Here is a 27,373-nt window from a genome sequence, read left to right on the forward strand (position 1 = left end):
GCAAGGGCTTAATAGCGTGAGTGTTAATGCCTGCGCTGAAATTTGGTGTGTGAACGTTCCTTAGGTTCTCGAATATAATGAACTGATTTAAGGTAGTCTAAGGTAGTTTAAGGTAGTTTAAGGTAGCGATAAGGTAGTCTCGCTCAGTACGTGACATACTCCGCGACGCCATGGGCAGCTCTTGAAAGTCGTGCCCTTCTGGCCATAGGCACAAGTGATGGTCGTGCATCCATTTACCCATTTGTCCTTGAACGTTGTGACCATCTTTTCGTGTACCAAAGCAGCGACTTTACAAACTGACGAGCCAGATTTGTTATTTGAGAACTGCAATCTACAGGACTTGCGGAAATTAGTGCTTTCACTTTTGGTGCCCTCGAAATATCACGTTAATTATCCACAATAATTACTCGTCTTGCTTAAATTTAAGATATCCACTGTATGTAGAAGGAGCGTTAAAATATCTTACTGCACAAAGGTGATCCAATTCTTTGAACGGTATGCCTCGAGTGTACGTTTCCTCTCGAAACAGGAAGAAGAAAAAAGAATGTGCTGCGAAAATTGATGCTGCCTGCGTACATCCAAATTATAACTTAGCGCGCAGAAACAGCCACTATTGGGTCGGTAATATTGTTAAAACTAAAGCTGCGTCAGCCAAAGCGATAACTTTCACCACGCGCACCCAGAGTGCCTGAAACCAGGTGTAAAAACCTCGGTAACGGGAAGCCGGCTGACAAAGCTCCGTTGCTCCTTTTTACCCGCCGCGGGCGCCTCCTATATAATTACGGTCGACCGACAGGTTCCTTTCTGGAAGGCTGGCTTCTCCGCCGAAAGCCGGAGCGATCGGGAGAGAGCGCATTTCTGGGTGCCCACTCTCACTCGTAGCCACCGTGGCGTGCTGGCAAATGGGGAGGGCGGAAGCACCCGGCCTGCCGCCTTCATATTTCTCCCCGCCGCCCGGCCCCTCTCCAGCTCCTTGACTTCGTCGGCCCTGGTTGCCGAAGATCGCGGGGCGGCCGAGATCGATAGTGTCTAGCTGCAGAGCCGACGGCGGCGTCGGGGGCTTCCCGCCCTTCGGTTGCCGCTGGTCGCCTCAGAGGAGGCACCACGGCAATGCACGTGCTGCGCTATATAGCTGGATGCCCCAACAAACGCCTCGAATCGACTTTTGGTTCTTTTTGTTGTTTTTTTATTGTTTTGCCGGCGGAAGGCGGTGGCTTCTTGTTCCCGGCCGACTCGTGTGTACGCGCCGCTTCATTTGTTGTCGATTACGGTCGCAATGCACGCCGCGCCTCCCTCGGCATCGGCGGCAGCAGGCCGCATGCAGAGACCCCTGGGGGTCCGGCTGCGAAAGTGAGACGGCCGCACGAAGTCGTTCTGTATCTCTCTCTCACTCTCACACTCTCTCTCACGCTCATCCCAAGCTTTTTTTTTTCTGTTTTTTACAGCTTCCTCTACCACGTAAACAACGTTCGAACGCAACTTTGTTGCAGCTTCAGTCACGTGATTCGGCATGGCGGGAAGGAACGCTGAAGCAAAAAAAAAAAAAATCAGCTGGGCCTCCAACTTCAATCGCAATTAAAGCTGCGCGAATAAGCGATGTACGAGGGGCTAGCCTCGACACCCATGCCGCGCCCAGAAAGCGAGCGCTCGTTTCGTCTCGCGGGAGTGTCTTCGGTGGGTAGCGCGAGCACAGCGATACACAAGCAACCGCTTCGATGCAGCGTGCCTAGAGCGAGAAACCAGGCCTGGCTGTAGCTGGAAAGCTGTGAAATTCGGGACGTGTTACCTCCCAAAGCTTATGACCCACCTCGGAATCACGGAGGGCTGTTCGGTCGGTGGCACGCACAGACAGTCCTTTTTACCTGTGCCCACCAATGAAGAGTATATCAAAAGCCCCGAAAGCCTGGGTGGATGCAGTGACTGGCAAACGTACAAAAGAAGACGTAAAGGTTCAGTACGGACTAAGCATAATGGAGATAGACGCCGATGTAGCCGGAGATATCGACAAATGGAGGGTCGCGGAAGACTGAGCAACATGCCAGGCTGGCGTCCAAGAGAATGGCAGCTGAGTTGGAATCCAGAGTTGAACCAATTCAGACACTTGGCTGGTAGCCAAGAATTTTGAGAAATTAAAATAGAATGCGATAAAGAAAGGTCCCATGCATGCACACTGATCCGCGCGCTTACCCTTTGGTATAAGCAGTCTATCATCCCTCGATATCACGGTCACTAATGTCCTTCCAGCATATCACCAACGAAACACAATCGCCTTTTGTACTCCACAGCAACAAAATATGGCCAAGCGAATGAGCTTGATTAGAAAGCAGAAAGCGAGGAACGGTAGTGGAAGTCGACGTGCTGTACAACACAGTGTAACATGCTTTGGCTACTACAGCATGACAACGGCTGGCCCTGTGTACTCTATAGCTCACCCTACTCTCAGACCTTTCCGAAAGTGTCATTCCAGCTTTGCGCCAGCAAATATTGACTTGGGGCCGGAGCAGTCTCGCAGAAATACATAGGACCAGGAAAGGAACGCACATGAAGAAGCCGTCTTAACTGCTTCGCAGCCCCGCAGAAGGAGTGGCGTAAAAAAAAATGAAGAAAAAAGAAAACACGCGGGAAGTATTTCCGGCACATTTTCGCCCTGGTGTCACGCTGCGTCGGTGTGCCTACTTAACGTTACACTATGGCTGCGCTTTCATCCTTCTCGAAATGTGTTTCGTGTAGTTACCGTACTTCATGATGAGTACTTCGGTCATGATTGTAGCATTGTAATGACGCAGTTAACGCCGCGCGATGCCATGACGAGGTTAGGTCGGAAATACGTTCCATGTGCATGGTTAGCACTTCGCGCGCAATCCAGGCCACAGAGCGGGATATAAGTAATCCAAGCCACGGGGTGAAAGCAGGTGCACGTTGACTTCGCGCCGGCGAGAGGATACGCCTACCCGCTCTCATTCCCAATATATTACGCATGCGCGTGTGAGCGCAGTAGTCGTTCCTTGCAAACACCGGTGTTGATAAACAAAGCAGTGTGATTAGTCTTTGCCGCAGATTTTCGTATTCGCCCCGGCGCTCACACCCTGTCAGTTTAGCACTCCCGCGAGTTTCAGGTACGCAGAAATAATGACAAAAGTGGACTACATCACTAAATGGTAATTCGTTCTATCGCGTCGTATCACGAAACCCGTTGTTACTCTTCCATCATGTGCGTTTCTTTTTTTTTTATTTGTTTTTATTGACGCCTGCATTCCGAACAGGGAAAGAATGAAACGAAAACACTCCACAGAAAATCGTGCACAGCACTTCGCACTCTCGGAACTGCACTCGCATATTCACCTTCGCTCGTTTGAAGGCCAGTAGCACGATCCAGCCACTCATCCACCACGGCTGCTTTGTTGCGCGCAAGTCCTAACATCGTGCACAGTAGGCACACGCTCTGCAAATGAATCGGCAGCCGCCGATTCAGATACCGGTTGATCGATCGCGATACATTTGGTGTCAGTGCCCGTCTCATGCATTTCGTTGTGGCATAAATCTCGGCAGGCAGCACGCTGGCCGGCTTTACGTATATTGGAGATGGCAGCACAGATTATGCGAGAAGCGAGGTGGGCGGTGGCTAGCCGCTACACTTAAGCTATGGTACCTTGCTACGATTGAGTGTTTGATAAGAAACGGCGAATGAATACCGCCTTCGCTTTTCAAGAGATGCTATACGCCAGGTTATGGCGTACAGACGTTGGTTATTATTACGAAGGCCTGACAACAGATACCTTTTTCTCTGTGTGTGTCTTAAACTTCTTTTGCGTGACATGAGTTTTAATAAAATGGTAATTCAACAGAGAACGTAACCAAAGCTTACGCCGAGCTGTAGCTGGCTTACCTCGAAATGAGCATGCAAGCTGCGTTGTACGGACGAGTGGCCACAGTGTCTATTATCACAATGCAGAGATATTAACGTCCAGGCGAGAGCAAGCTTTTCCGAGATCTCGCCTCGCATTCATTTCAAGCAAAATGCGCGCAACGATGCCAGATGCTCGCTTTCTTAACCCGTTGAGATCGGCATTTATTCATTCCGCAATACGTTGCTTCATGCATGATCAAGTCCCGCCGGCAATGGTAATCTTCTCGGATGAAAGGAACGATAGAAGTATTTGTAAAAATGTATAGTTCAGTTGCAATGTGCCTCGCTGTATCAATATTTCTCAAAAAGTGAAAAAAAAAAGAACAGACGAGAAACAGCAGCAGTAAGCTCAGCTCGCGGTCTAATGTCGTCCAGGTCGCAGTGATGTCAGCCTCAAATAGCTGTGACAGAGACTCGTATTTCTTTTTATTCATTCCTAATCTCAAAGGAGAACTAACATTCCTAGCCCTAGCGAACAAACTGGCTTAAAGGTGTTGAAGAATTACTTTTGCGAAACTGGCACCATTAAACAGTGGATAAATGACATCAACAAAGAAAGACATTGCAATACTACAGGCGAGTATCAAAGGCGTGAACATCGAAGATCATGCGCAAGCTCAATGAAATACGTTAATCTCAGCGTAAATGAGGGTTTTTCTTTCTCGTTGGAGGTCAGCTGCATGCCAAAGAGTTCATAATAAAAAGAAACTCCCAAAACTGCAAGAAAATTTCTGTAGATGACTGCGACCTTTTATGAAATTCACATCGAACACTGCCCGGGCAGTCATAGTCTGCCACAACTGTTCACAAGTCGCCAGCACATGTCTGTGCATATACATGTGCACAGAGGGCCGCTCCCTAGATAATTATGTTACCTTCAAACACCTTTCGTGCTTATTAAAGTTACCTCAATTCATAGCTAAAAATTCTGTAAAGCTTGCGACGCTGTAACTATATACTGCAGACGCAGATCATCTGCTTGTACAGCAATAGTTGCGGAGGCTGCGTTAACGACAGCGCGAAGGATATGGCGCAAATCTCTTATTAACTGCAGACACCGTGCAAGAAACTCTTGGGCGGCCTCCACCCGTTGAAGACACTGCCCCGGCGTCGGTGGAACTTTCTGGCACAGCCCTATACCTGTTCTCGCTGACCATCTGCTGTCGGTGTACGGGGCGTATCTCAAGCAATAGCGACACCCGAAAAGCCGAGAAAGTTGCTTATAGCCCGGTCGCTCAGCACACCAAAGGCTCGCCGGCCACATAAATCCCCATTAGGGGCGGGGCTCAAGCCACGGCGTCTCTCCGTCTCCTCTCGTGCCAGGGAGCAATTGATCCCCGCCGTATGCTGGTGAGGCCGAAGACAGGGCCTCGACTGCCGGGTGCGTACGCAGTAGCAAAGGATTCGGCGCGTACGGCCATGCACTCTCGGGCGGGCAGAATCGGCACGCAAGCCATTGGATATCGAGTTGAGAGAGACTGCTTCACAGGCACCGCGAAAACCGCACGTTCGCGCGAGTGCTATCAGCAATCAGTACGGGCAGATTACCTCTAAGATCAAGCTAGTCACTGGACGCACTCTTCGGTTCGGCGCGCCTTCTGTGCGCTGTAGCGGGGCAGGAAGCAGACAGCTCGCTGACCGATCACGGTTCCGAGAGGCTCAACAATGAGAAGAAGAGGAACTGGTGTTAGGCGTGGCTGGCCGGTTACCCGCTGCCTATTTTCTCCTGGCTTAGTCAGTGACTTGCCTTGTCCTATTTCATCAAGTTCGGCAGCAGTAGTCCCGGACGCAGCGCGCTTCGATATTTAATGCGACGACAGTGAGAAAAGACAGCGAAAATAATGCATACAATGGCAGGGAGCTCAACCAGAGGTGGTTCCTCAGTGGGGAGGTGTTCGTCTTGGCAAGTACGCAAACAAGGTGAAATACTCGTTGCTCCGTGCAGACGTACAAGCAGGTGGCGCCTCTCTTCATGTTAAAAAAATGCTTATGTTTTACGGGCCAGAACCACGATAGTATTATGAGGCACTCCGGATCAATTTTCACCGCTAGTCATTCTGTAACGCGCAGGCGATGCACGGTCCACGGGTGTTCCTTGCATTCCCCCCCCCCCCCCCCCCCCCCTTCGCAATGTGATCGCCATGGCCAGAATGTTATCCCGCGCCCCTCGGGTATCTGCGATACCTTGGGAAATGGGACTCCCGGGAACTCGATTACCTGCTGTTAATTTGTAGCCTTGACAATAATGGGCTGAAGTAAGAACCACTCATTAGTAGAAACAACTGGCCAGAAGGCTAAAAAAGTAAACAATTCAGTGTCGTTTATTATTCTCTGTACCGTATTTTCTGTCAATTCGTTCGTTCGTTCTTTCGTTCGTTCGTTCGCTCTTTCGTTCGTTCGTTCGTTCGTTCGTTCGTTCGTTCGTTCGTTCGTTCGTTCGTTCGTTCGCTCGCTCGTTCGCTCGCTCGTTCGTTCGTTCGTTCGTTCGTTCGTTCGTTCGTTCGTTCGTTCGTTCGTTCGTTCGTTCGCTCGCTCGCTCGCTCGCTCGCTGGCTCGTTCGTTCGTTCGTTCGTTCGTTCGTTCGTTCGTTCGTTCGTTCGTTAACAGAGTATAATTGGACATTGCCGGGTCCAAATACGGGCATAATGTTATCTTATGGCACGACTGCCAAACGCATGAATACCACATCAGGAATGCGCAGCACCACGCCAAACTGCGAGGCTTTCATGCACTCTCATCGAACTACGAAGTGTCGGGTGTGTACCATCTCTTCTTTTTTTCGAACAGGTGCAGACGCGCGGGCGACAAGTTTCGGTCGTCGACCGACTCACTGTGCAATGCTTCCCCAGTTCGAGGCACCCATCGGACACCCACGTAAGGCTATAAAGAAATCTTAAGAGGGCCGACAACACCGCCTATAAGCATAAAGCTACAAGCGTATACAAGCGTATCTGCTATATGCAAATGACCGGTCCTCTCCAGCTGGCCCGTAAAAGAGCATAGGCCTCGGATTTCTCACAGCCTGCTAAATGTGTCGTGAAAAGAAACAAGCGTCCCTGCTATAAACGCCTCTGAGCGAAAGGCATGCGGCACACGCCCCATCGCACAAACGAGAGCGTTCGGGGACGCCGTAATTCTCAACTGGAAGAAGAGGCCTCTCGCAGCGCTCCGCGCATGCAGCTTGGACGTGTATACTTAGCCGCGCCAATCGCCCGAGGGTTGCAGTCGTCGGCAAAGACGCGAGCGAACGCTAATTAAACGAGACTCGAAGCGCTCGGCAGCGCCCTCCGCCTCAAGAGATAGAGGATAGCGGCGTTGCTCGAAAGCAAGGGTGGAAAATATCAGTGCTGGGCGGCGGCGGCGGCCGTGCGTGTGTTGTGTTGGTATCTACACGCGCATGGCGTGCCGCACGAGAAACGCGACTCGCATTCTAAGCGAGGGCGCAACCTCCGCGTGGCTGACCGCGTGTATGATGAATATCCCTCGTATACGAATGTATAGTATTTGTTTGCGTACACGTCAGGAGACTTGCCTCTTGGAGTGCGCGCGAGGCTTCGCGCACCCATCGGACTACACGCTGAGGCACCCGGCATAGAGGAACAACAAAAAAAGAAATGAAGAAAAGAAAACATCTGGGAGATTCGCGACTCTCGTATGCGAGCCTAGCACGAACGCCCGAGATCGGGCCTCGCGCGGGCGGAGACACGCCTTTTCTGATGAGCGTGATAGTCCTTTGATGTACGTTCGTGTGCCCGCCCGCAGGCGTTGTCGCCGGACAGTCGGTGGCCAGGGTGAGTGCCGCCTTCCTGGTATACGGCAGACAGAGCGCGGCCGCCACAACACTGCCTCCCTCCCGTTCTGCACTCCTTCCTGTTCCTCCTATATAACGCAGCTCACTCATAGAAGAAAAGAAGGGGGGGGGGGGCGAAATCGGTGCAGCAGATGGAGTGCCCGGCCTGTTTTGTAGCACAAGCGCGGCGGCGACCTTTCTACTATACGATCGCAATTTCCTGCGCGCTCGCGTTTCGGAAGGCCAGATTCGGTGCGTGGGCCACGCGCGGCGGGCCCGAATTGGGGAGGAGGCCGCGGGCTGCGTGCTCGAGTGCCGAGGTCCGTCGCTCTAGCCACACTCCGCTAACGAGCCCCCGCCGTCGACCTAGGGGGCGTGAGTTTCGGGCCCGTTCGTGTGTGTTTTTTGCCTGCCTGGACATCGTGTTCTACGTGTGTGGAAAGCATAACGACAGCTGCGGATGCAGTCAGCCCCTGCAAGCCAGCAGACACGAGCACACACGGTGCTTCGTGTCCCTGGATGAAAAAAAAATAAGAGGAAAAAAAGAAGAAAGTAGAGAAAGAAATAAACGTTATCTTTCTTCCACTGCGCGCCCTGGTGGGCTGGTCTGCGCGTGAATCGTGTGGGCCGACGTTTTTTGGGAGCACCAATTAGGCGCAATTAATTGCCGGCCACCGACAGCCACCTCCCGCATCGGCCCCTTCGAGAGGGGCGCACACATTCTTCCATTTTCCCATGGCGTCTGCGTGTGTGCGAGCTTCTGATTGGCCGCGCTGCGAACGCTCTACGGAATACACAAGAAGGAATAAGAAAGGAAGGTTTGTCCTCTTTCTTTCCATTTAGCACTGGCGTTTTGAGTCGGACGAGCCCCACGCGGCAATGGTCGGCCACGGACAAGGAGGTCCTTGGCCACGGAGCCTTGCTGTATGAGCGAAGCGTGACGGTGGGCGAAGCCAGTAGCAGCGGCGTTTGGTTTTGCGTCCACTAATCAACGTCTGTAGTCCTCTGTGGTCGACGTATTGAGCGGTCAATAACGCCGCCTCCTCATCTGCGTACTAACACATTGGCAACGTCTATGCCGCAAGTGCCACAATGTTAGTGCCATAGAGATCGACGAACTATTGTTCCATGGAGGCGTTTCTAAAGGGGCCCTACCAAACTCATGACCCTGAGTTCTCTGAAATTGCTCGCCAGTCTGTTAACGGTTACGGTGGCCCGTTAGCGGGGCCGCTTAGAAAACGGTCGATATTGAAATCAGCGCCTTCGAAGCAAGTTGCGATAAATCCTATCGTCGTACGACGTAGCCTTTGGTTTTTTCCACCCGCATGTAACCATACTGTCCAGCGCTGCGCTTTATGAATTCAGAAGAGCATCGACCAACACCTCCACAAGCTTAAGTTCTTACATCGGTAGTACAAAAATATAATCCTAGGCGAGCAAAGGTGAAGCTGGAGATCATTGGAGTCCATTTCTTATTATCATAGACGAACGTAGATTGAATGTCACTGTGCTACCTAGTGAAAAGACGACGTTTGATTTCTTTCAGAACTGACTCTCAGGTTCTTTGTGAAAGACTCAGAAGAAGGTAAATCTCTCTTACTGAGACGATGGGCTATTTCTCACCTTGCAGACTAACTCACCTGCTAGTCTCTTCTCAGTTAATACTCTAATGTTCGCTGATTTCGGATTTTGGCTTGACACAGCACTTGACATATCACAGATAGTCCAGTAAGTACGAGGCCACTCTTAAATACGCGGTGGAGTCACTCCTACGGCGCTGGATACGCGTAGACTTTAGTTATCGCTGCTGCTCTTGTACCACGACGCGAGCCGCGAAAGTGCCGTGGCAAGCGCAATCAAGACATATCATCGTTAATTAAGCCTCAAGAAGTTGAAGGGGCACTAAAGCAAAACACTAGCGCACTTTAGACTGATGAAGTATCGTTTGAGAACTCTAGTGGGATTCATTTCGCGTTAATAGGTTGAGTATGAGAAAAGTAACTGAATGTAGAAGTTTTTTTTAATTCCGCGCTGAAGCCACAAAACACGTACGTCAATGTGACGCCACGGATTTCAAATTAACATTCGTATTTGGATCGCGTTGGACTCAACGAAAGTTACCGAAACTGGCCATGTTCAGTCCTTGGCTCCTTTAGAACACAATTTAGTCCATTTTTACCAATAAAAAAATAGCTAGGACCTAGCTGACGCCGCCAAAATTTCTGACGTCATGGCGGGCTGGTGCGAGTATTCCAAGGTTGCGTAGTCACCCGTCTTTTAGTTCATGCCTGTTTCCTGGTTTACCAAGCGTCTCCTCGCGGTAGAAGTGGTGTTCTTGCGGTATTATAAGAGAGTAATTTACAAATGGCAGGTTAGCTCATGTTTCTTTATAGTGTCTCTTTAAGTGAGGGTGCACCCGCCTTCCTACTGCACGCAGACCCCCCCTTCCCCTCTTACTGACGTTTCGTTTCAACCCATACATACGAACATAAAATAAAATCTGAAAAAACCGACATACGAAAATGTAGAAAACGTTGCTGTGTTCAAGATAAAACCCTCGGCGTACAGACAGCTTTCTTCGAGAATCCGGTGAGGCTGTTCATGCTGAGATCGCGGGCCTCGTCGCGTAATCCTATTAATATCGTTTTGGGGCCCCCGGTCCGTTAGACAACGATATCAGTGCGTAAGTACGCAAGGAAGTTAAGAGGAGCAAGAGAAGCACAAAACAACACGCAGAAAGCTGTCCCTTCCATTTTATCTAGCGCCAAATTTCAGCTCAGTGAGGGCGATTTTCGTTTTCTTGGCTCGTTTGCCGTTCCTCCTCCCACCGTTTCTCTAACGCCGTAAATCTGAGGCGGTTGCCTTCGCACCCTCGGTGCTGTAGGCGTGCGATTCAGCGCACCGTTGAAGGCTAGAACCGTGGGTCCTCCTGCGGCCTCTCTAGAAGCACCGTCGCTTTTGAAATTAGCGAAATATTTCACTCTGCCAGAGACTCCCTAATGTGTGCTCTCTTCTGTACAGCTGTTTTTTTTTTTTTTCTCAGCGAGTTACTGCCATTTCACCGGCATACTTTGCTCTTTGAATTGCTCCCTAAGTCATTGTTTTCTCTGTTGAGCTTTCTTTCATTAAATTAAAGAACGCCAATATCCACTGCCTTCCTTTCTCTCCAGCCATGCATGTCAGGAAGAGGCCCGCCGTTGTCGTTTATTCTTCAGCATTCCGCGCGAGTCAACGCCCTTTCGAGGAATTTCTCGCACTCGTGAAATATGTGACTGGTTATAGCCTCTGCTTGGATCCCGTATACTGCTCAGTTGCAGTAGCCGCCACCGAATACAGTCAAACGTATTCTACAATGAAAAGCTCGGCACTTCCAAAGTCATTCGTTATACAGGTCACTTCGATGTAAAGGTCACTCGCCGTGCCACTCACAATAAAGCAGGCTACAACGCGCACTACAACACAAAACCTTTTTCGATGTGGAGGCTGCTCACCGATCCACTCACAGTAAAGCAGACTAAGCACGCACTACAACAGAAAACCTTTATTTGGCAAAGTGACAAAGTGCTGACATGAATGCAACAGCGACATTGAAATAAGTCGCAATTTCTTTATTTCTTTTTGTCTGAGCGCTTTGTCTTAAAGAATGTGCGACTGCGGCCACCCTTGCTGAACCACAGTAACAGCAGGAGCTACGCAAAGTAAAGGCGCATATGGTCGATGGCTGCTATCGCCCTTTTTCGTCAGAATTCTCGGTTCGTTAACGGGATTTTCATCTCTACCGCCTTCGTTGACATTTGCGTCCTTTCCGCCCTAGAAGACGTCGTTGATCGTTAGTTGCGATTCCATCGTCACGTCGTGATCAACGGTGACATATTTGTCACTTGTCGCACCCGCCGACGAGTTTCAACAAGCAGCGTACGACTTGAAGAAGTTCAAGTCGACCAAGTACGACCTGGAGAAGTTCGACAAAAGTACTTCTGACATGGGCATGCTCGTCAAATGCGTCGCTAGTGTTGACGTTAGCGCTAGCGCTGAGCGCAACTGGGCAACAAACTGCGTGCAGCAGCTGGGCATTTAACGCAAGTTCCAGTGTTCTCTGTTGCCGATTCCATGCAGGTCCAGATGGTCACAGGTGTGTGGGCTACGCCATGAAGCACGAAGCTCTCCTAAGGCCTACTTCCCTTTGTCGAGCAATTAGTGCCTGGTCTCTAGGCGAATTTGGCTGATAAGACATGTGATTGCGGTATCTGTATACCATCAGCAAGATGGTATACATCCTCGAAAAGACAACCTCGAAATAAAATCAATCGCTGGGTGCAAGCAAAAAAAAAAAACAAACGAGAAGTCTTCAACGTAAAAATAACCATACGCGCGGAGTGACTATCGTAACGTATGAGACGCGCGAAGCAATCAGGTAAATTCGGGCAGATAAACGCGAGCCACAAGATGCGGGCCCATGTCCATTCGCTGGGTCCTTGCAGCGTCCTGCATGTACGCAGATGGCGGACACGCTAATGTTCTTCGCTGCTGCTCACTGATTGGCCTCATATTTCACGCGGAGGTGCAGGCGCGATAGAACAAAAAAAGAAAGAAGGAAATAAGAAAGGAAGAAGAAAGAAAGAGTCAGCGAAATGAAAACAAAGGAACGCAAAAAAAAAAACCTCTGAGGTCGGAGCAACAGTATGAGCTCGGCCGTCTCATAAATTACGCAGCAGTACGCGCGCGCTGGCTCGCTCCTGATGGCTGGCACTCGCTGCGCAATAGACGTCGGCTCTGTGCACGGGCGTTGATCATGCGATCGCATGTGTTTCCGACATTTTTACTTTGTTTATTTGTCTTTCGTTCTTCCTTCCTCTCTTTCTGTCTTCCTTCATTCCTCTCTTTCCTTATTTCTTTCCTTTTGCAAGAGACGCAAGCAACTAGTATGGTAAAGTCGTAAGTGTTCTTGTTCTCATGGCCCAATTTCAGTGTCGATATCCTTTAACAAACGAACAGCAGAACATGAAATTTAGCCAGCGTGTACCGATTGAACATGGTGTGCTGTAGCACGAAAGACAAGACCTAACGGGAGAGTAAAACAAAACAAAAATGAAGCATACTGAGTTTCTCTTGCGGTTTACATCACCTTGCATCGTGTCTTTCACGCTACAGCACATCATGTTTAAACACACCGTTTCGTGGAGTGGTTATTTGTTGGTGCTTGTTTCTCTTTTTTTTTTTTTTACTGCGCTAACCCATCCATGCGCTAATACGTGCATTAAGCATCATTTGCCCTCCATGCTGTTATAGCACTCCTGCTAGAGGAGCCGTTAACTATGCAGACCGTAGCGCAAGATTTCCGCCCAGCATACTCTTAATATGATGCACTATGTGGCACTTAAAGTGGCATAGACCCATGCCTTGTGACTTGAACTTTTTTTTTTTTCCAGCCGCGGATGATGCCCACAATATACCAACTGGATCGCCATTTCCGCAGTTTCTCCCAGGAGTGAAGCTTCCTCACATGAAAACACGGCCGATGAAAAGATGGCCACTGCATTTCTGCACTTTGCCTTCGTCATCTCACTTCAACAGGCTTCCTGTCCTTCGGTTGTTCTCACAGAGCGTTGCAAAATTGTTTCACCCGGAAGAGGGCAACAATTTGAAACGCATGCCCGTAATACAACTGGCTGTTTTGGGCTCGAGCGCGATGTCTGGTGGCGGCTTTAAAATGTTACCAGCATGAACTACTGCATATTCGCATATCTCTCTCAAATAGCCGACCTGTAGCCAGGCCACGTATACGCCGAGGTTTCAGTGCTTATCTTTCACATAGCGCGGGAAACCAACCTGTCAAGTTATCGCTAACATTTACCCCGACTTCGTCCTCCGCCGTGCAGTTTTAACCCCCACTCTCATATTCAAATGAGGGAGTTTCACGTTTATATCTCTTGCTGTCCTGGCCGCTTATAGTCTTCAGCTGATACAGCTGATATCTGGCGGGGTATTTCTATCTCGATGCAGCATTCCACCTCAGTACCAGCATCCACGTTAAGTCTAGGAAAGCCAGCACATCTCTGCTGGTTTAGAGTCGTTTGTATTGCGCTGTTGCGACCGTCCAAAAGAAGGTCGGGAGAAGGATCGACGATCACTACGTTTGTTGAGACACTGACCTGAGCCTGTCGAGCACGGCTATTTCTCGCGACGTCTCGTCCCACGCGGCGACTCTCTGGCGCCGACGTCTCGCGGTGTCGGCGCATGAAAGATACGCGAGGCGTCTGGCGGCATTCGCGACGTTCGCACTGCGCGAATCGCCTTTCTTTTTCTTTTTTTCTCCAGAACGAGCTGTTCCGGTATACGCTCGCGTATTCACGTCCCCTATCCGCGCGCAGGGCAAGCTCTCGCGGCAAGGATGCCGAACCAGATTAGGGCAGCGGCCTGTCCAGGGAGTGGGCGTCTGAGGGTACCGATGACCGCGAGCAAAGGCAGCAGCAGCAGCAGACAGGCAGGCACAAGCAGTCAGCCAGGTCGTCACCGGCGGCGTCGTAAAAAAGCCCCGATTGCAACGACCGCGTACAACACGAGAAGGGCGTCCGAGTTCGAAGCCGCTTTTACGCCTGCCCGCTTATCGAAGCCGTCGGCGCTCATTAATAGCACGAAGGCCAGCCGTCCGCTTCGGGGGCGCTGTCTTCTCTCTCTCTGTCTCCCTTTCCCCCGTTTTGTCGGTGCTGAAGCTGACCAAGGCGCCACGCGACAATCCCCGTTCGTACGAAACCCACGACTATTTTGAGCGCCTATTATACGCGCGGTCTTGTCGCGCGGTCGCGACGTGTCGCGGGCGACACCGTAAAACGCCAACCTACGCACGCGTTGGCTCCGACTGTGCGCGAATGCACGTGTTTGTGCATGTACCTACTTGTGCTGGCGTGGGTGGGTGTGTGGTCGCATTTTAGTTTACTTGATGAACATTCAGAGATAATGTGCTAGGCTCCCTCCGCACTGTCTACCGATGTAGTTATTGATGGGGTGTTAGCCTTTTTGCACGATAAGCTTAGTTACGTGCATTGCTGCTGCTGCTGCTGCTGCTGCTGCTGCTACACTCTCAACATGACAGAAGTTGTTGGCTTGGTCAACGAACCGGAATCGGTGGTTACTGTTCGCTGTCACTACCCATTCTGCTGCCGCTATATACACATGCTCAATTTACTGTTCTTTTTTTTTTATTTTTCTGGTGCTCAAATAATGTGAATTGAACTGTCTCGTCTTTGCGTGTCACTCACTCTTGCGCAGGTTTCGCACTTCTGTAAGCGCAATGCATATCCTGTTTGGAAACTGACAGTTTGGAGTTTTACGTCACAGGGATTATTCGGCACATCTGGCGCGCCCGAAAAGCGATTCGTGCACTAGTGCGGTACTTGAAGTGCACGCCCGTTTATAGTGTCCTTGTGTATGGTGTCCCTCCCACACGTACTCAGTGCTTACTCTCTCCCTTTCTTCCTCTTTCTATTCCCTTTCCCCCACCCCCAATGTAGGGTAGCAAACCGGATGCTGTTCTGGTTGACCTCCCTGCCTTTCCTACCCTTGTTTTCTCTCTCCCTCTTTGGCGCGCCCAGCGCGTATCACTTTTTCTCAGCCTTTATCGAGAACCACATAGCAACGCCTACATTCGCGTACTTTTTGTGGGCTCTGCACAATACCTACATTACTGCACACGCGCTTGCTCCAGGAGATCGAAGCGACGGTAGTGCGCAGCATAACATTGCGTCACGCTAGTGACGTAATGATCTTATGTCATAGTGAAGCAGAAGGTCCACCTTGTATGTTATACTCAGTGAACATAGGCAGAACGCTACATTGCTCCAATTGAGCTTTGCTTTTTAATGCGTAGGCATTCTTTGGCGAGCACCCAGTAAACTCTGTCTGTCACGCGAAAAGTGTAGTGCCTTGTATTTGCACAAGAATGCGTAATTTACGAAGTTAAGACATTTCATCGATATAATCGTGTAAATGTAGATGATTGGTAGCTTCATAAGCGATGAGGAACAATGGAAACCTAAACAAACATTGTCAGAGAGAATACTATTCTAATCAGATTTACGCATTCCCATAGAGATATATAGGGCTTCATAGAGAATGCATGGGGAAGCCTTTCGTGGGGGTGGGCCAACTTGAAATTTGGGGGTAGGCTTAATTGAAATTTGGGGGTGGGCTGAATAAATTTGGGCGTGGGCCGAGTGAAATTGAGTGGTATGCTTATGCACACTTAGACAACTCCCAGTTGCTGAATACTCTTTATTGCGATAACAACTATGTAGACGCTCAAGACCCGTAATCATGCTGTCCCACTATCGATGGCGCATAACTATCGACGGCGCATGCGCGACTCGCTCACAGATTGACAGTGTTTCCGTACACGCGGAGTGCATTTGCACTACAAAAACAAAGAACCCAAGTGGACGCGTTGTCAACGCTTCACTCAAGCGACTCGGTGGCGAAGCTAGGACAACATTGTGCCTTCCGCGGCTGGCATAAACGTACACTGTAAGAACCCTAGCGTTCCTACTTGGCTGTTGTGTGTGTATGCACTGCATGGTATGTGTGCGAACGTTTATACGGATAAGCAAGTGTGGCCAGTCAATCGTGTACGTCTTGCTGTTGCTACGAGACACTTCAGCACCTGATATTGGAGTGACTCGCTTTCATTCCGCAGAACACGTCACTAGTGAGGGACTATCACCTCATTGGCCTGCGGTGTATACACTCGACTAATGTTTGTACCCCAGTAGTTGTGCGTCTCGACGCGATCAGGCGCGTCGCCCTCTTCTTGCTTTTGTAAAGTAAACCAAGTTAGGTTCACGTTTGTAGCCAATTTCTGTTTTTGGCTGACGGAACCTCAGACACTATTTCTTCTATTTCGACATTCTTCGGTGGCGTGACCTGCCGTGATCGGCCATACTGTGTGTGACCTGTACTGTGTGTGTTCTCGTTAATTCTTCGAGATTTGTTAGCTGGCACTTTCGTTCCTATTCCCTCCCCTTCTTCCTAGCAACCGTTTCTATGTTTCTGTCTCCTCTTTTCTGTAGAGTAGATTCAGCTAAATATTAAACTGCGCGACGAAGAGAGAACGCGAACAGAAGCATAGACGCACACACAAAGCGCAGTGTGTGTGTGCGTCTATGTTTCTGTTCACGTCCTGTCTTCCTCGCGCAATTTAAAATTTTGCTGAATCTATGAACTGACTAGCCCCACGACATGTCTTACTGAAGAGTAGGCAGGCGTTGGGCCCCTTCCGGTGGCAGTTGCCAGACTGCTCCTCCTCTTCCCCTTCCTGTCTAGTGTACATATGTTTTCAAGACAAGTAATAATGATAATAACAATGATAATAATAATAACAGTGTATAATAATAACAAAGTATTCCTCAAACTAACCTTATTTAGTATTTTCACTCATTGGTCTTATCTCGCGCATGATCGACGTTCGATGGCCCTGGTGGAACTAGCGCCAGTGTTCAGAGACGCATGGTTAACTCCTCCTACGCATGGTAGCTGCCAGAGCACTGTTTCTTTCGGCGAGCAGCAATCGCCTTTCGTGCTGCGTCGCGCCAACATGTCGCTCCCGCGTATAGTTAGAACACCGCCCGGGAAGTTGCGGCGCAAGGCTAGACCTAGCTATCACTTTGTATTAAGCAAACAACATTTTAACGAAGACCAGACGCTAGTAGAAAGTCCGTAAACGATGTACTTAAAAGGCTATTAGCGATTCAAACTCAAGATGGCTGACCAACAGCTGGCACAGTAGAACAGTCCAAGATTGCGGCGTTTTTCATTCAGGTGAGCGTTTTCGCCCTGCATCGCTTCATATGTTAACAATATCAGCCGTTGTAACAAGTAAAGCAAAAAAAAAGGATAAGACAACGTGCAAGGAATGCATGACCTATATGCAAATGCTAAGTGCTATAACCTGCTCACAACCCCAGGTGCGTCTAATCAAGAAGAGTAGAAACAATAAATGCGCTGAAATTGAAGGAATACTAGACAAAATTTTGGTGCAGCAAACACTATATTAAAATCGCGATAACCTGTACATGGCTTCCTGTAGTCAAAAAGAGCGAGAGAAGCTCACTGATGAAAACTGAAAAGTACAGTGTGCTACTGCTAGTGTATGCAATAATAAATTATTAGTGGTGGGCGAATATTCGAACTCTTGAATACGAATTTAGTATTCCATACTAACTATTCGTATTCATATTCGAAAACGAGCTATTCAGTATCTTCGAATACAACTGATTGCTAAAGCCCGGTTACTGTTCTCCGTCTACTGAACAAAGTATCGCAAATTATGGGAAGCGAAGCAAACACTAACGTTTTCTAAGCAACGAAGAAACAAAATCGACAATTCAGCGTTTTTCTTATTATTTATTTTTTCGACTTCATGGCGGAAGCTTATGCGTACACGACAACCTGTGGTTGTTGCTTGTAGTCTGTCATTTAGGGATTTTGGAAGTCTAGTCATGTAGCATTTTTATCTATTGCGCTACATCCACTGTCGTTTTGCTTGCAACGAGCCCTTTTACATGAGATAATGGCACGCAAGTCCTTCAGCAGTCTTTTCGTCTTTTTTACCCCAAAACCTTCTTGTCTTTCTTTTTTTTTTTTTTGGGGGGGGGGTATCATTAATTTATGGGCAACGATTTATTCATCAGCTATATATCCTTGTAAAGCTTCCTTGCAGTCAGCCTTTAAGGATGCTGGGAGGCAATTCTTGCAGTTTTCCTTAGAACAGTTAGGTAAACTTGTGTTTCAAACTGATTATTATTATTCCTGATAGTGAGCTGTCTTTCTTTCGCTAGTCAGTACAAGCGTGGTACCTAACTATACCGAAATAAACATTACTGCTTTGAATATATGCGTCTGTGTTTCACTGTACGATATTCGATTCGATATTTGAAACTTACTATTCGTATTCCATTCGTATTCGAGAAAGTTTGTATTCGCCTACCTCTAGAGATTACCACCTACGCCAGACACATAACGCGCACACGAAACCCACAACACACAGAATTAAGTTATCTCCTTCGAGACCAGTAGCCCGCGGAAAATTTAAAATTGCCATCGTTCGCAGCATTGGACGCACAGGCTGCCCTAGTCCATGGCCCAAATGCATGTCGCATAGCTCAAAGTGCGATACGTCAGGTACATTCAGTGCGGCCAATGAAACGCTTCTTTAGATTGAATGTCTGCAAAAACCAATCAAGCGAGCTATATGCTCTTCTACATTGCATACATGCCACAATGGTAGACCTATCCACTTAACATTATACAAGAAGTATATTTAGTAATACGTTCTTGCTGGCTAGTTGGTTCATACTTGAAGGAAGGTTGAAACTGCGCGAACAAAAAATGAGGACATGCTTTATAGGTCCCATCGCGCTTTTTCATTCCCTTACTTACCACACCTCGGTTACTGCTACGACATATGTTGTCTTCGTTTCTTTTGTTCGCTCAATTTATGTACGTAGCATTGATTGGTTCACGCCTTTTTTTTTTTCTCCTGTTTATTCGGTGCAAGCAGTGTTACTCAGTTAGTCTGCAGAATTATCTCTTGTTATCTGCACAAGTGTGAGTGACGATGTGGTCACGCGCATGGGATCTTGCTTGAAATAGCCTATGCTTTGATGATCAGAAATAAACAGTTGGCAATCTGCGCTCGTGGTCTGTTGCGTGTTCCATCCGCTTGTCCACGTTTCTTTTCTTTCTTTTTTTTTCGCGCAGTTTTAACCTTCCTTCAAGAAGTTGTTTTGGCAACAGTTTGTTGAAAAGCTTGTGGTGTATAAATTATTCTCATTTACTGCATGAACGGTTACTATGCTATGCACAAACCACGTCGCAAGAAAAGAGAAGGCGTCTCTAATTTCCATCTCGAAAACGTGCCGATTTCTCATTGTCAAGAGTTACACGAGCATGCGTCGCAAGAATCACTCTTTCAAGCAAACTCAGGACGGACCCTATCCCAGGGCCGCAGTATCAGCTCCGACATTCGTACTTGCAAGTTTGAGTGACGACTTGCATGCCCCTCTATAGCGGAGATCATCAACAATCCGCCGCATAAGAGCACCTCCACTATCCTGCTAAATTCACCGAAAATTCGGCATCAAAAACATACATCGCACCATAATGATGGAAGTTGGGCATGTCAAAAGTGTCCTTGAACTATACTGAACGCGTCGCGTTCAGCGAATGCTCGTAGTTCGAGAAATGTGTAGAACATGTACTGCTGTTTAACTAATGTAGAGCGTTTCTTCGCAGTGTTAGCAGTACACGTAACGACGAGGGGCACGAGTACAGCAGACGCCAGCGTGTTTCATTGAAAAGTCAGTCGCCTCTATCGACATGGTCCCAACCACAACAACTTTTGAGATACCACCCGCCGTATAGCGCCTGCTACGCTGGTCAAAGAAGAGATGGCAGGCACTGGCAATGCCAACAGTTCATGCAACGTTTCGATAGCAGTATACACGCGGTCCCTGTTCGCCGTCGCAACGAAACAGAGTTTCAAGGACTGCGAACTCGCCAGGTGTTCGAGTGCAGACATGTCAAGTGAAGTCTTGGCTCGCACACACACATGCAGAAACGATCACCCTTTCTTTCGCCGCGAGAAAGGGCACTATGTAGGGCCACTCACCGGCGAGCTCGACGCTAGCGTTTCGGGAGCGGACCGTGCCCAGCGCGTTGGCGGCCGTGCACCAGTAGAGTCCGGTGTCCTGTTCCCGGCGGCTGTGCTGCACTTGCAGGAAGAACAGCTGTCCCTCGGGCAGGACCATGCGCGTGGCCGAATTGCGCACGGGTCGCCCGTCGTGGAACCACGCGATTCGCGGGGGAGGGTCGCCGTCGGCGCCGCACCGGAGCGTCACCGGCTCGTGCTTGCGGACCACCACGTCCACCGGTTGCTCCGTGATGCGCGGCGAGCGGCCACCACCTCCTCCGTGACTGGACGCTGCAGAAACACGCGACAGGGAGAGAGAGAGAAAAAGGCTATGAGCGGGCGAACTCGAGAAATACAAAATGTACAGTACGGCGCATGCTTAATAGGCGCCGATTGAAAAAATGTCGCGAAACACGCGAAAAGGTGAAACAACGAGACCAGCGAGACACAAAGGCGCATTTGTGTATACCCGTCTTGTTCGACTTGCGCGTGTTGCCCCTCTACAATTGTGTATCCGAAGCAGCTTGCCCTGCTCTCAATTTTATAGCAGGCATGTCAATAAAGGCAATGTAACGAAAAAACAAAATAAATTCGCCCCCCCCCCCCCCACCCTGTAATCGAAGGCGCCACACTGACTACACGGTTCTTGCAAATGTAGACTAGTTGCACTTGTAACGCAAGTTAAAATGTCAACTAGAAGACAAAAATAAAAAGTGGAGAAGGGGAGGTGCAAGAAGAATTCGTGTTGTGTTACCCCCGTGGCTACTAAATGATACAATGTATGGCTGAATTCGCAATCTGCGCGGCTAGTGACATGGCGGGTGAAAATCTCTAATTTACGCCAGCTGTGAATAATAACGTAGTTGCTCATGTTGATGCCGCGCTTGGCACGCATCGGAAGGGCCCCGTCAAACTGAAATTGAGAATTTTGCACGAAGGAAATGATTTACGAACCAAGCCAAGTTGGTCTCATACAGCTTAACGAAAAGCATTTCACTTTCATCATACCAGTCAATGCTTAGTCCTTAACTTGACACTGCCATGCAGTACGTTGAAGGCTATGGTGCCTACTAATGGAAATCCAGTGTTCGAAATAAAAAAAAAAAAAAAAAAAATTTCTTGAATTTTATTTAAAATAATAATTGTGTTTTTGCAATGAAAAATATTGTTGTCAAGTTAGAAGATTCTCCGCAGCCTGCTTAAGAGTTATCAGCTAGTCGCACTAAGACCGGCCGCTCCATCCTCACTCCGGATGAACATAAAATCTGCATCGCACGGATTCGGCCGATAAATGAGATATGATCTTGCCATAGTTTTTTTCATGCTTTCGTGACGGCATTGACGCAGTTCAAGACCTTTATTCGCGTAAATTTACTACTGGAATGCTTCTAACACTTCGTGCATTTTAAACCCCTGTCACACGAGCACTTTAAAGGCATTTGAAGAAAAAGACATCTCACACAAAGGAGTTGCATCCGCAGACACACGCCAAAGTTTAATCTCTTTTTCAGAAGCGGTCTTTTCCGAAACCGGAGATCACCGATCTCTTTTACGGCTGGAAAGGCGTAGCCTCCAACGCAGTGGGCACCAGTAATTATCATGCAATAAAGAAACGAAGCAAAAGTGCATTTTTATTTCAAGTGTACACATCACAAAAAAGGGTTTTGTCTTTCGTTGAACCTTAAGTAGGCGCAGTTTTGCACTTTTTGCACGGCACTCTCGTAAGCAGTTCGAAAATATCACGTGACGCTAACAGACGATGCAAATTCGCGCCATTTTCTGCGACCATGGCTACGGCGAGCGGTACCGACGAACAGCCTCCGGCACGCCAAAGAAAACCGCGGGTACAGTGGTCGGAGAGAGACACCTGGGCGTTAATCAAGTTATGGGAAGACAACCTGCCCTCGCTGCGTGCGCAGAAGCACAACGGAGGCGTTTACGATGGCATTGCACAAGCATTGACGAGCATGGGTGTACCTCGCACAAAGGCGCAAGTGCACAGCAAGATAGAGAACCTGGGACAGACCTACAGGTAAGACAAAGCACAGCAGTAAGCTGTGAGCGCTAAATTTACCTTGAAGCGGCTTCAGGCTGTGGTCGCAAGCTGCAAGCTCTCGTTTGTGGTGTCGCGACCTCAGCATCGAACGTTGTTTCCGTAGTAGGCAGCGACGGAACCCTAATCTAGCGGACGGAGCCGTAGTAACGAAGGTTTTAAGGCAGAGACCCTTCATTTCAGCTAGCGTCGAATTTTGCAGGGCTGAACTGCGCCCTGCACACACGAAAGTCGACGACGCGCTAAAGGCTGTTTCTGCAATTCCTTTACAGTGCGAGTCGGTCTGAGTAAACGCAAATTCGCCTTCACATGCGGCGAAGAATGACAACCCGCGCAGGTCGTCAATAGCATGATTTCGTTCGTCACAAGATAACGGGAACCTTAACTTATGGACAGGCGCATTTCACATTATATTGTACGCCTTCTCACGGCAACATATAATACGAAGCAGGAAGTCGTCTGCATGTTTTCATTTCTGCAGATGTGACTACGGTTTGCATTTTTCTCGGACCATGCGCAAGCGTTGTTCTCAGACAAGAAAACATGAGAAACTTTAAATTTTTTCGAGTAAAAAGGGTTACCTTCGCTTCTCAGGCTTTCTGTACCATCAAGTCGCGTTTGTATCTATCGGCAAACGTTTTGCTCTGTGTATATCTTTACATTTTGAGTATATAAAATTTTAGTTCTTTCGTTTTCTTATCCAGGAGCTGCCTGAAACACATGACAACAGGGTCATCACCGCCGAGCTGGCCATTCTTCTCCGAAGTCCATAGGTTTCTAGGATCCCTGCCTGTTCACGATACATCTTTAATGGAAGAGGCTGGGTGCAGCGAGAGCACAACAAGCAGCACTGCCTCCGTCGAAGAAGTAAGAAATGCATAGTGGAGACTATATATGCTTTATTACAGTCAACTAAATTTCAAGACATAATGTAGCATCAGCTGTGCTGCCAAGCCCATAATCTGCACAACCCTGCAGTGTAGCGGACTGCTCTTGTTAATACTGTGGTTCATTTCTGCTTGTGCTCACGCGCTGTTCATTTTGCAAGCTTGGCAGTGCGCTGTTTGGAGAATAAAAAAAATGCAGACTCTAAAATAAAAAAACGTGAATACATACACGCAAGGAGAGGCAGCTCTCTTGCAAGTAAAAACCCTGAACTAATTGTTTACCGCTTCACACATCAACTAATGTGGTCAATGTATTTCGGATCCCTTCTTCAAACGCAGCTGATCTTCGACATGCTTGATTCCGGCTCTGCTTCTTGTGAAGACGTCGCCGAAGATTGTTCACCTTCCGAGTCGCCAGTACAACAGGTTGAATCCAGGAACCTCGCAAGTGGCAGTTCCGAATGTGCCCGCAGGAAGAGAAGGCAACCGGCTGGCGACTTTCAAGAAAGGATGCTTGAGGAGCAGCGACGGCAGAGAGAGCAGTTTGCTGATGCGCACAAAATGGAAATGGATCTCCGTAAAGAGGGGCTCAAGTTGCAAGAGAAACTTGTAGATGCAATGTTGAAGTTTTTTAGTAAAAACTGACATGGTGTTCCACAATTGTTGCTGATTCTTGGGACTCTTGCGTTCAGTTCCTTCGCTTGTAATATTCCACAAGTGCTGTCCTGATGGCGGATGCATTTCCAATTTCAGCTTCTGTTCTGCGTGATGGCTGTGGAAATGTAGCATTGGACTGCTGCACCTCACTTAACCACTGTGGGTGGACACTGTCGTTGAAGTGCTCGCAAATGTTATTGAGCACGCAGCATGCTCGTATAGCCAAACGGGCATTGCCAACAGAACACTCCATTCTTTTCGCAATGAAACGGAACCGGGCCTTTAGCCTTCCGAATGCGTTTTCAACTATCCTCCTTGCTCCAGATAAATGACAGTTGAAATTCCTTTCAGCTTCACTGATGACAGTTCGGTGTCCAAATGGCTTCATGAGGTTTGGGGTTAGTGGAAATGCTTGATCGCATAATATTATCGGTGGGACTGCTGTGGTACCCACTGCGGCAACAGGTGCTTTGAAAAGGGGACTGTTGACAATCTTCGACAGCCGTGAAACACCAAACACATGTGCGTCGTGGCAGCGTCCTGGGGCACCGACATTGCAGTATCTGAATCGATACTTGTGGTCGACCAATGCTAGTAGGATAATACTGTGCCTGCAAGAAAAAACAAAGTGCAAAGTGAATAAAGGTTAGTGCAGCATGGCACTGCTGAGTTCACTGCCTTTAGTTACTGTGATGCGATTTTACAGTTTGCTTTTATTAATAGCTGTGAGTGCAGCTCGGATTACATTATTTCACATAATGCCACAACCGGTCGCTGTTAGCGTACTCTACATCGTATAGGAGTTGCAGTCCTGCGGAGAACTCTTTTCGTCGTCGCATTAAAATTGTCGCTGCTAAACACTGCAAGACTGCGAACCAAATTACGCGTTTTCTTAAGAGCTGCTGGTAAAATTGAATAACATTTTACTTAGCAATAAAATATGGGTCAGTCAGTTACTTTTTTTTACTACTATAAAAATGGGCCCAAACAGAACACTTACATGAAATAAGTTAAATCGTGGCCACTTACCAACCCTTGTAGTTGTAGTAGTCGGTGGCGTACTTCTTTGGAGGCGAAATAGGGAAATGGCAGCCATCAAGGGCACCGACAGCTTGAGGGAAATCGCACACGGCTTCGAACTCTTGGATGTGCCTAGGCATTTCCTCTTCAGTAATCATTCTGATCCAGTCACTTTCGAGCACAGAGACAACAGCTGCGCAAAACTCTCTGTAAATGACGTTGACGGATGAGCGCCCAACGCCGAAGAGGTTTGCCACAGTTCTATCTTCGGCAGAAGAGCACAATTTGTAGAGGCCAATGGCGACACGCTTTTCCGCAGTGATCGGGTCACGCATGTTGGTAACTTGTTTTTCGAGCACATGGCGCAGACTTTCCACGAGAAACCGGAACGTTGAGGGGTTCACTCGAAACGACTGCTTGAAGTTGTGGCCACCGAGGTGAGGCACAGTCTCCTCGAACCACTTTTCGTGGCGGATGAAAGCCCACGTCGATCGGTTGCAGACTCTCGTGGGAAGCGCCAAGGCATAAAATGTACACCCGTTGAGTAGCAACTGCCGCTTAATACGGTCTTTGACTGCCTTTGCGGCGTCTGCTTCGCTCTCTGCAGCAAGAATCCTTGCCAAAATGCATGCTATTTCGACTTTTTCCTTCGTGTCCGTGCAGTCCCCCATATTCTCGACCTCCATGTTGACTCCGATGTAAACAGTGGCCCAAGGTTGCTAGACGAACATGTAAAATTTGCTACTTCTGCGAAGACTCTTGAAGCTACCTTATTAAATCTTCTTTAATTTAACCTTTTCGAATAAACTGTATCTAAATTCACTAAAACAAGCATATTATAGTACGTTTCTAATTTCTATATTGAAATACGTTGGTTTATTCTAACTGGTTTTGTTTCAGAATCTAGCGCCATGCTTTCCATAGCGTGTTCGGAAGGAAACGATAAAAGGAGATCGCCCGCGCCGTGTGTCTGCAGCGCAACTCCTTTTAATTAGAGGTCTTTCAACTCGGTAAAGGACCGCTTAGGTAAAAGAGTTTTTGCGTGCTTGTGTGACAGAGGTATTAATCGGCCCCTATTGGCTGACAAATATACGGAATAAAACACACCGTTGACGTCTAGAAGGAGTAGCGCAAAAATACTGTAAGGAGCTTAAGCGGTAAAAGTAATAACTCAGAATGTCCTTGCGACTCTGGAGAACGTTCGCCTTGCCATATATGCAGAACATTTCGGCGCGCTTCAACGCTTATGCGAAAACTCGCGCGCTCTGATTGAATTTACTTCAGGAACCTCTTTCGCGAGCAGCCTGCAATCGGTGCCGCCACTGCAAATTTGGCGGGCGTACGGGGACGGGTCTATTTTTATTGAAGCGGGAGGGGGGAAGGGGGGGGGGGGTGCTGTCCTGGGAAGACAGGAACTGCCTCTTTGGTGCTTCAGGTTTCGGCACCGAGCACACCCTCGAACGACCAATGGAAGACGGCGGGGACGCAGCGCAGCCCCGGTGCGCAATATCCGGATGGCGGCTGGGGGCGCGCACTCGACTTTTCGATGGTTCCTCATGTGCCTTCGCCAGCAATATCGAAAGCAGCTATGGATTTTCGTCGAGCTGTTTGCTTCCAAAACACCGACATCGAAAGGTTCATTTATTTCGCCTATTTCGAGATAACGGTATTTTCATTCGTGCGTGCGGGCCATATAAGCAGTGTCGTGCCTTTTTTTTTTTTTGTCTCTTTATTACTCTCTTCCATCTTTTAGCGGGCGAAGGTATAGAGTGGCGGCCGCGCTGTGCCCATACTTGACCACTGCGAAAACACGTGCTCCCGCAACCTCGGAAGCCGCGAAGTCGACAGCAGCGTTATAAGATTTCTAGAAGACTTTGCGCTTTAATATAGCGGCGCAGTAAAGGAAGCGAGAGGTAGCTTAGGTGCTATAATGAAAACAAAAGTTACATTAAAAAGAGGCGAGGATAACTGGGGCGTTGCTCTGGTTGACTAGGAGGAAGGGTAAAGTGAAAAACGGAGATAGAGGAAGGAGAGAAGCACGAATAACGCCAAAGAAAGTGACAACGGCATGGCGGAGCCAGAAAGCTCTTGACATCACGCGTTTTTTCCTCATGTCCGCAAAATTGGGAGGCTCGATCATCTGGCCAATGTTTCGTCTTGTGTTTGCTCCGTATGGTTGTAGCCTTTCAATCAACTGCGAATGTTTCGTTTATCTACTATACATGGGAACCACCCACATTTACAGGTCTCTGACAACTTTCGCAGGGTAACTTCTCTAAGTCCTTCAAATACCAGATGAAGACAGCAAGGATGACGACTTAACTGCAACTTCATAATGATCGTTCACCTACAAAGAGCCTGCGACTATCGTGTAGGA

General features: G+C 48.5%; 3 protein-coding genes across 4 annotated transcripts in view; 1 reads left to right on the plus strand and 2 right to left on the minus strand.

Moving 5' to 3' along the window:
• LOC126531977 (roundabout homolog 1-like) overlaps positions 1-27,373 on the minus strand; it is a 165,028-nt gene that overhangs the window by 51,767 nt on the left and 85,888 nt on the right. For both annotated transcript variants that reach the window (XM_055070795.2, XM_050179686.3), the window contains exon 2: positions 20,359-20,670. In XM_055070795.2, coding sequence (XP_054926770.1) covers positions 20,359-20,670 — 312 coding nt within the window. The remainder of the gene's footprint in view (positions 1-20,358; positions 20,671-27,373) is intronic.
• On the plus strand, positions 21,798-23,979 carry LOC126530777 (uncharacterized). Its single transcript, XM_055070796.1, has 3 exons — positions 21,798-22,411; positions 23,137-23,299; positions 23,659-23,979. Exons 1-3 carry the CDS (start codon positions 22,167-22,169, stop codon positions 23,962-23,964), a joined length of 714 nt encoding a protein of 237 aa, XP_054926771.1. The 5' UTR covers positions 21,798-22,166; the 3' UTR covers positions 23,965-23,979.
• Positions 23,315-26,053, minus strand: LOC126530776 (uncharacterized). The gene is made up of 2 exons (XM_050178060.2): positions 25,006-26,053; positions 23,315-24,587 (listed from the first exon to the last, which is right to left on the minus strand). The coding sequence occupies exons 1-2, from the start codon at positions 25,680-25,682 to the stop codon at positions 24,008-24,010; spliced, it is 1,257 nt and encodes a 418-aa protein (XP_050034017.1). The 5' UTR covers positions 25,683-26,053; the 3' UTR covers positions 23,315-24,007.

This window comes from Dermacentor andersoni, chromosome 5, assembly GCF_023375885.2.
Source record: "Dermacentor andersoni chromosome 5, qqDerAnde1_hic_scaffold, whole genome shotgun sequence".
NCBI classification, from domain to species: Eukaryota; Metazoa; Arthropoda; class Arachnida; order Ixodida; family Ixodidae; genus Dermacentor; species Dermacentor andersoni.

What these genes read in the sequence shown, in the direction of transcription:
- LOC126530777 (XM_055070796.1), top strand. Translation starts at nt 22,167, where the DNA reads ATGGCTACGGCGAGCGGTACCGACGAACAGCCTCCGGCACGCCAAAGA. An exon ending in AACCTGGGACAGACCTACAG is followed by an intron (nt 22,412 to 23,136) that starts GTAAGACAAAGC and finishes TTTCTTATCCAG; the next exon opens with GAGCTGCCTGAAACACATGA. An exon ending in GCACTGCCTCCGTCGAAGAA is followed by an intron (nt 23,300 to 23,658) that starts GTAAGAAATGCA and finishes CTTCAAACGCAG; the next exon opens with CTGATCTTCGACATGCTTGA.
- LOC126530776 (XM_050178060.2), bottom strand. Translation starts at nt 25,682, where the DNA reads ATGGAGGTCGAGAATATGGGGGACTGCACGGACACGAAGGAAAAAGTC. An exon ending in TACTACAACTACAAGGGTTG is followed by an intron (nt 24,588 to 25,005) that starts GTAAGTGGCCAC and finishes TTTTTCTTGCAG; the next exon opens with GCACAGTATTATCCTACTAG.